At 40.2% G+C, this 9547-nt stretch overlaps 1 protein-coding gene across 1 annotated transcript; it reads right to left on the reverse strand.

Annotated features, from left to right (window-relative positions):
* Positions 1–552: 552 nt before the first annotated feature.
* LOC121846318 (meiotic recombination protein REC114-like) lies at positions 553–8835 on the reverse strand. The gene is made up of 5 exons (XM_042320183.1): positions 8660–8835; positions 8335–8424; positions 1527–1610; positions 739–930; positions 553–576 (listed from the first exon to the last, which is right to left on the reverse strand). Exons 2-5 carry the CDS (start codon positions 8422–8424, stop codon positions 553–555), a joined length of 390 nt encoding a protein of 129 aa, XP_042176117.1. The 5' UTR covers positions 8660–8835.
* Between the last annotated feature and the right edge of the window lie 712 nt (positions 8836–9547).

Consider the following 9547-nt stretch of genomic DNA (forward strand, 5'->3'; position numbering starts at 1 on the left):
AAACTCCATCAAGTGAATCATCACCCTCAGCATTCATCATTCATCAGTCATCAGTCATCTATCTAATCACTGTGTTGTGTCAGTACCAACCTAACTGGGTAAGACGTTTGATGGATAAAGAGCCCTGGACCACCTCAGATTCAGTAGCCATAGCCTCCTCAGCACTCGCCTGATGACAAGGTTAAAAGAGATGATACTAATGCCACAGGATTTTATAGGGCAACACACCAAGGGAGGTTAGAGCTGCATCATAGCTGCATCCTTTATTGAATGATTTCCCTCAGTCATCATAGCTCTTTCATCCTCACTGAGAGCTTTTTCAAATGTGTGTGTTGGTTTAATTTCTCCCCCTTCTGTGTGGCGAGGTTAAGGATTGACATATCACACATTGTCATTGATTCATACATAAAATCCATATTAACCTAGTTGGTTCCAGGGCTGTTCAGTATTAAACTAGCTATATTGTTTTCATGCTTGTAAATAGCACCATCTAGTGGGTGATTGTTACTGTAACAACAGCAACTTTAGTACCTCATTAAACTATAGTTTGCCTCATACATTGTGAAGAATGACATTCTTAAAATAAGAACAGCAACACAGGTGAAAAAAAAGATGCAATGCACTCATTTCAGTTAGTTAATGTATTGCAGGAGCTGTTACAATTCAGATGTTCCAAAATACACTTTCATGATGCAATACGCAGCTACATGTTTTCTGTGTTAATGTGTTGTTGAGTACCTGTTGATCCTGTGCAGTGGTCTTGGTAGGGGGCTGATTGGATGTTGGGGTGCAGCTGAGTGGTGGTGGTGGCCCCCCCCCCTGTGTGGTGACAGGCAGGTACTCCTTCAGTCTGAGTACTGCACTGCCACGCTCCTCCAGGGCCTCAGCCCTGCTGCCACTGAACTGCATCCTGATCGAACAACTCTCCCCCTGCACATACACAGCATTGTTTCGTGTGAGAGCTGGCCTATATCTCCTCCTCGCCGCTACTGAGACAATTTTGACCAGCAGACTACAAGCTTGACACGCCACTTACAATTCATCACAGTGACACGTACCTACAACACTTATTTAGCCTACATATCACTCACAAGCTAGGCCCTTGGCAGAACATGGGCAGCTAAAGCACTGCTCACAGCCAGCTAGCTGTGCCAAGACTGTTAAAATGCATTGTGTCAGGCCTCAGATCCCCTTAATTCAGGCCATTTAATGACCAATTACACTGTTGTCTCAGCACAGCCACCCCTGCCAAACATTAGCTCTGCCACGCTCATGTCAATGTGAAATCTGGCTATGGTAAATAAAGCTGCCACTATACAAATTGCTGAGGAAATTACCTTGTGTAAAATTCTGGTGTTACCTTGTAGTTAACATTAGCCTACGTTTCATTTATAACTAGGTGCTAGAATAATAATACAAGTTGGTATGTATACTGTTGTATACTGTACGACTGTAGCTTCTATTTAAAAATGGTGTTGTTTCTAAAAGCAAATAAAGGCTCCAAGAAAATCACTTTCGCAACCCACCTTAACAGTCAGACGGAAAAGTAGGGTATCTGATTTCTGCTGAACTGTGAGGAAGCTTGGAGCATCAAGCAAGGAAAACCCATCCTGAAAAATGCAAGTAACACAACATTCAGACAGACTAACAATGGTAAACAAACAACAGTCAAAAGTCATAGTAGTAAAACCAAAGTCATATTGGATAGGGCACACAGCTAATCCTCATGTCTTCAATGAGACATACAAGTCCATTTAATAGTATCAGACAGAGCATGAAGCAATCACAGCTCTACTTTTGGTTAGCAGGAGCAATCTCAAATGATCTGAAATGACATAAGTGCGCCTGCAGGGGGCTCTATTGACTCAGAAACCCATCCAGACAGACCCTGTGACCAGCAGCATGCCATCAGTATATATGTACTGTATTTGGAAAGATAACTTCCATCTCCATCTCGAACAACCAGCTGTTGGAGGCTGAATGTTGTTGTACTAAATATCATCTTTGAGAGTCATAAGCTGTGCTCGAATTCTCATACTAACCACACTAACCATACTATTTGAGACGTGATTTGAGTACATAGTATGCTTATTGGTCATAGTATGGATATAGTTAGCATGCCAAAAGTTGTACTAAATGTGGAAAAAATTACAAAGTACACATGCAGTGGGCACTATTTCCGTGCTTTTAGGGCCCATAATGCAATTCTTCAAAAAATGGGCGTGGTTTCACAACATTTTCAAATTTGTAGAAAATGGTGGCCGAAGTCTGACGAAAGTGGATACAAATTATTCATTGGTTTAACTAATCATGAAACATTTTAAGAAAATGTTGAGTAATGTAATAAAATATTGACTTTTCAAATAGGTTTGTTGTGACAATTTGTTAGCTATGTTATCCTTATGAACAGCATAGCATTATAGCAGTAGGTATGTTAGCTAGCTACCTAACGTTAGCTGACTACTAATAATACATTGAACTTGCCAGGCAGTATTATTAACAATCTGCTATCTAACTAACTACCCAACATTTATTGACTTGATTATTCACATAATTCTTAGCTAAGTGCTATGGACATTGTTCATTCTAAATATCTACTCTGATTTCAGAGCAGTCTCGCGCAGAATAACCGATGACTTTATATTCAACACCCGTTGAATATGGCCGGTGTCAGTAAACGTCGGCAAAAAAAGCGTAAATAAATTGTTGCCAGCAGGACAGTTACAGCATAACCAGCTCTGCTAGGGAAAGCAAAATGGTGTTCTCAGCCTCATTTGTGTCTGGAAGTAGCTAGCCAACGTTAGCTTGGGTGCTTGACTGCCGTTGAATGCTCGGATCAACCCTGCTTCTCTGCCAGAGCGTCCAGTGTGCGCTCTGAACGCTCCGAATTTATGAACGGACAATCTGACAACGCTCTGGATTTACGAACGCCTAGAGCGCACTCTGGCACTCCAGATTGAATTTACGAACAGAATCAAAATCGTGAAATGTTTAGCTAGTTATTTGTTATGCCAGTGGTTCCCAAACTTTTTATAGTCCCGTACCCCACATTAATTAAATAGAAGAATGAGTGTGAGTTTTTGTCACAACCTGGGTCGTGGGAAATGACAAAGAGCTCTTATAGGACCAGGGCACAAATAATATAGTAATAATACATAATTTTGCTCTTTATTTAACCATCTTACATATAAAACCTTATTTGTTCATCGAAAATTGTGAATAACTCAACACAGGTTAATGAGAAAAGTGTGCTTGAAGGATGCACATTACTCTGCAAAGTTGGGTTGTATTGGAGAGTCTCCTTCTTAAATAATTTTCCACACACAGCCTATGCCTGTATTTAGTTTTCATGCTAGTGAGGGCCGAGAATCCACTCTCACATAGGTGTGCGGTTGCATCAGTGTCATCAGGACATCAGTGTCTTTTAACAGCGCAGTTGTGAAGTCAGAAGCTTACATATACACCTTAGCCAAATACATTTAAACTCAGTTTTTCACAATTCCTGACATTTAATCCTAGTAAGAATTCCCTGTCTTAGGTCAGTTAGGATCACCACTTTACTTTAAGAATGTGAAATGTCAGAATAATAGTAGAGAGAATTATTTATTTCAGCTTTTATTTCTTTCATCATATTCCCAGTGGGTCAGAAGTTTACATACATACACTCAATTAGTATTTGGTAGCATTGTCTTTACATTGTTTAACTTGGGTCAAACGTTTCAGGTTTCCACAAGCTTCCCACAATAAGTTTGGAGAATCTTGGCCCATTCCTCCTGACAGAGCTGGTGTAACTGAGTCAGCTTTGTAGGCCTCCTTGCTTGCATACACTTTTTCAGTTCTGCCCACAAATGTTCTATGGGATTGAGGTCAGGGCTTTGTGATGGCCACTCCAATACCTTGACTTTGTTGTCCTTAAGCCATTTTGCCACAACTCTGGAAGAATGCTCAGGGTCATTGTCCATTTGGAAGACCGATTTGCGACCAAGCTTTTTACTTCCTGACTGATGTCTTGAGATGTTGCTTCAATTTATCCACATCATTTTCCTCCCTCATGATGCCATCTATTTTGTGAAGTGCACCAGGCCCTCCTGCAGCAAAGCACCCCCACAACATGATGCTGCCACCCCCATGCTTCACGGTTGGGATGGTGTCTTTGGCTTGCAAGCCACCCCCCTTTTCCTCCAAACATAACGATTGTCATTATGGCCAAACAGTTCTATTTTTATTTAATCAGACCAGAGGACATTTCTCCAAAAAAGTAAGATCTTTGTCCCCTTGTGCAGTTGCAAACCGTAGTCTGGCTTTTTTATGGCAGTTTTGGAGCAGTGGCTTCTTCCTTGATGAGCGACCTTTCAGGTTATGTCGATGTAGGACTCGCTTTAATGTGGAAATAGATAATTTTGTACCTGTTCCCTCCAGCATCTTAACAAGGTCCTTTGCTGTTGTTCTGGGATTGGTTTGCACTTTTCGCACCAAAGTACGTTCATCTCTAGGAGACAGAACGCGTCTCCTTTCTGAGTGGAATGACGGCTGAGTGGTCCCATGGTGTTTATACTTGCGTACTATTGTTTGTACAGATGAATGTGGTACCTTCAGGCATTTGGAAATTGCTCCCAAGGATGAACCAGACTTGTGGAGGATTACAATGTTTTTTCTGAGGTCTTGGTTGATTTCTTTTGATTTTCCCATGATGTCAAGCAAAGAGGCACTGAGTTTGAAGGTAGGCCTTGAAATACATCCACAGGTACACCTCCAATTGACTGAAATTATGTCAATTAGCCTATCAGAAGCTTCTAAAGCCATGACATCATTTTCTGGAATTTTCAAAGCTGTTTAAAGGCACAGTCAACTTAGTGTATGTAAACTTCTGACCCACTGGAATTGTGATACAGTGTATGTAAACTTCCGACTTCAACTGTATGCATGTATATATGTATATATACACATATAAAGTGTAATGTTTTATGTAACAGAGCTGAATAGACGATCCATCCCTCCATTGTGCTGAAGTCCAATTGAAATGGAGAAACATAACTTGCAGTATCTACAGTGGCAAAAAAAGTATGTGAACACTTTGGAATTACCTGGATTTCTGCATAAATTGGTCAACAAATTTGATCTGATCTTCATCTAAGTCACAACAATAGACAAACATAGTGTGCTTAAACGAATAAAAATAAATGATTGTATTTGTCTTGTCTCTATTGAATACATCATTTAAACATTCACAGTGTAGGTTGGGAAAAGTATGTGAAACCCTAGGCTAATGACTTCTCCAAAAGCTCATTGGAGTCAGGAGTCAGCTAACCTGGAGTCAAATCAATGAGACGAGATTGGAGATGTTGGTTAGAGCTGCCTTGCCCTATAAAAAAATACTCACAAAATTTGAGCTATTCACAAGAAGCATTGCCTGATGTGAACCATGCCTCGAACAAAGGAGATCTCAGAAGACCTAAGATTAAGAGTTGTTGACTTGCATAAAGCTGGAAAGGGTTACAAAAGTATCTCTAAAAGCCTTAATGTTCATCAGTCCACAGTAAGACAAATTGTCTATAAATGGAGAAAGTTCAGCACTGTTGCTACTCTCCATAGGAGTGGCCATCCTGCAAAGATGACTGCAAGAGCACAGCGCAGAATGCTCAATGAGGTTAAGAAGAATCCTAGAGTGTCAGCTAAAGACTTACAGAAATCTCTGGAACATGCTAACATCTCTGTTGACGAGTCTACGATACATAAAACACTAAACAAGAATGGTGTTCATGGCAGGGCACCACGGAAGAAGCCACTGCTGTCCAAAAAAAAAAACATTTCTGCAAGTCTGAAGTTTGCAAAAGTGCACCTGGATGTTCCACAGCGCTACTGGCAAAATATTCTGTGGACAGATGAAACTACAGTTTAGTTGTTTGGAAGGAACACACAACACTATGTGTAGAGAAAAAAAAGCACAGAACAGCACAGCACACCAACATCAAAACCTCATCCCAACTGTAAAGTATGGTGGAGGGAGCATCATGGTTTGGGGCTGCTTTGCTGCCTCAGGGCCTGGACAGCTTGCTATCATCGCCGGAAAAATTAATTCCCAAGTTTATCAAGACATTTTGCAGGAGAATGTTAGGGTATCTGTCCGCCAATTAAAGCTCAACAGAAGTTGGGTGATGCAACAGTACAATGACCCAAAACACAGAAGTAAATTAACAACAGAATGGCTTCAACAGAAGAAAATATGCCTTCTGGAGTGGCCCAGTCAGAGTCCTGACCTCAACCCGATTTGAGATGCTGAGTCATGTCCTCAAGAGAGCAGTTCACACCAGACATCCCAAGAATATTGCTGAACTGAAACATTTTTGTAAAGAGGAATGATCCAAAATTCCTCCTGACCGTTGTGCAGGTCTGATCCGCAACTACAGAAAACATTTGGTTGATGTTATTGCTGCCAAAGGAAGGTCAACCAGTTTTTAAATCCAAGGGTTCACATTCTTTTTCCAGCCTGCACTGTGAATGTTTGCATGGTGTGTTCAATAAAGACATGAAAACGTATAATTGGTTGTGTGTTATTAGTTTAAGCAGACTATGCGTGTCTATTGTTGTGACCTAGATGAAGATCAGATCAAATTTTATGACCAATTTATGCAGAAATCCAGGTATTTCCAAAGGGTTCATATGTATTTTTTTTGCCACTGTAGATACTGCAAGTTATGTTTCTCCATTTCAAATGGACTTCAACACAATGGAGGGATGAATAGTCTACTCAGCTCTGTTACATAAAACATTACACTTCAGCTCCGTACTTCCAGATTCAAAACAGATTTCAATTTTCCTACTCCGCTGAGATGTTCTGAAAGGATTAGATCAAATTTGTATTTTTAGTTGAAAATTATCATATCAGGGAGTAATCACATTACATAATTTCAACAAGACTTGTCTTCAAGTCATTCTGTGAGGCATAGCCAGTCGTTTCTGAGAGAAAGCCCCCATTACACTATATCTTAGAATCAGGAGTATTCTGGATGATGATTACACACAATAACCCTCTCTCTCCTCCAGCATGGTGCATCCTAATATGGCATCATCATTCAGTTGGGACTCCCCTGGAATCAGCCACCGTGTACTACTGTAAACTCTCTTCATTGAAAGATACTCAAGAGCATTAAGATTAAGGGCGCCGATCTATCAATGACCACTATCCACTTTTGTCAGAGAGCACTTTGTGTCCTGACATGAATTAGCATGTTGGCCCAGCAAGATAGCTGTAGCCACTTTCCATCCAGCACTCGATGTGGCATAGTGCAGCTATGGCCATTGTGTTTCTACAGCCATTCCCGCTGGGTCTCTCAGCTGCACACAGAGTCTGGCAGTGAACCTTGAGAAGACACACACTAAACTACACACTAACACAGGCACTATTCTATGTACAGCTACAACCTAGCAGGTGTTCAGTATTTGTTCTCATTCCTTGTATTTTCAAGGACTTGTAATCAAGTCCTTTGAATGTCCAAATTGGGGTCACTTTTCAACATTGTTGCAAAAAAACATACAATTGTATCCATAGCTAGGCTATCTGCTTATAATCCTAGTAAAATATATCTAAGCTTAGACTAGCCTAAATTAGAAGGCATATTTGTTAATAAAAAAGAAGTGTACAAAGTGTACAAAACATTAACACCTTCCTAATATTGAGTTGCACCCCCTTGCCCTCAGAACAGCCTCAATTCTTTGGGGCATGGACTCTACAAGGTATTGAAAGCATTCCACAGGGATGCTGGCCTATGTTGACGCCAATGCTTCCCACAGTTGTGTCAAATTGGCTGGTTATCCTTTGGGTGGTGGACTAATCTTGATACACATGGGAAACTATTGAGTGTGAAAAACCCAGCAGCATTGCAGTTCTTGACACACTCAAACTGGTGCACCTGGCATCTACTACCATACCCTGTTCAAAGACACTGCAATCTTTTGTCGTGCCCATTCACCCTGGATTCACATGGTCCGTATGTCATGGAAAGAGCAGGTGTTCCTAATGTTTTGTACAGTCAGTGTAATTTAGGCCAACAATGAGTGCAGGTTGGACAACCAAAGCTATTATATGTCTATTGAGTGTACATTTGGCAGTAACTTGGTATATAATAATAAATTATTGAATATATTGGGGGATATTTTATTTTAATTTTATCATATTTGGATACATTGTTACTTGGCCTAGAGATGTGCATGCATGAAATGTGCCAGTCCAGATAAAATACAGTAAAAACTAGATCCAGATCCATCCAGGAATGACTTGAATTTAGGACATCAAAGGGCATATAAAGTCTAGTAGCTAGACCTCAACTCACTTACCAGAAGTTCGTGACCTTGGGACAACAACATATGACCGGATTCCACAATGGTGAGCACCAATTCACCCGCGCTTTCACTGGGCTCAAACATCTAGAGAAGTTTCAAGACACATTTTTCAACATCACATCTGAGGCAAAATCCATAATGTAAAGTGTAGACCTATAACTCTTTGATTTGCTAATGTAGTAAACTCGCCTATATTTGTAAACTATGTTTGGTTAGCCTAGCTAGCAAGTGGCATTAGGTACCTAACTTTGGCTAGCGTTATCTCATATAAAGACAGACGTTGTTGGACAAAATTCACGACTAGACAACTTCATGTCACCTTCCATGGATTACCGTCGTCTTCTTTGGTCCCAGGCAAAAAACGTCCAAAAAAGTTTCAACCTCCATATAGATTTATGTAACGTTACAGTTGTCATTTGTAAAAAATAAAATATTTAAGAATATAAGAGATATATTTATAAGAAGAGCTAACGCTAGCTAGTTAGCCACGTTTGTTTTGCTTGATGAGCGCGGGAAAGTCATGAGTCACGTATATTGTGTTTCTGTGTGCGCGCATGCGCTGGGTTCTGGCTGGAGATGCTAGAAGTGCGTTTTTTTTGTGTCTGCCCAGCACATTAGTTGCACCTACTCAACTCTAACCTAATCCCCAAACACACTTGCTCATTTTTTTTGATTTACTGAGTGATGTGTTGGTGGTGCTAGATTAGAATAGTGACCACATTTAAGTGCGCAAGGTATTCATAGCTCACATACAGCGTAAAGTCTTGAATAAAGTGTTTACATGCACCTTTGATATCCCGCTCACGAGTATCCTTATATTCATGAATAAACAGAATATTCCTCATTTAAATGTATATGGAACAGTAACTGAAATATGGACACTGTCTGTAGGCAAATAACCTCTCGCAAATATAATATTAACTCTGCAGAATTATGCATTTCTTGCAGTAAAATTATACAACAAATGTTAATTTTGTCTCAGGAACAGAAGTGGAGAAATACTATGTATTTCTTTCAATCTTTCTTGAGAAAATGTGAATGAGCATGTCATGTAATGTGTAATGTGTTATGCAAGCAGTATTTCACCAGTGGTGGTTGCTGATGTTTAAGATGAGGGAGGATGATACTTTTTTTAATGAGCATGGCCTTATTTCTATTACAGCATATTGGATGACTAAAATTCATATTCCATTCACCCAGCTCAATG

This window comes from Oncorhynchus tshawytscha, linkage group LG04 (assembly GCF_018296145.1).
Source record: "Oncorhynchus tshawytscha isolate Ot180627B linkage group LG04, Otsh_v2.0, whole genome shotgun sequence".
In the NCBI taxonomy this organism is placed as follows: domain Eukaryota; kingdom Metazoa; phylum Chordata; class Actinopteri; order Salmoniformes; family Salmonidae; genus Oncorhynchus; species Oncorhynchus tshawytscha.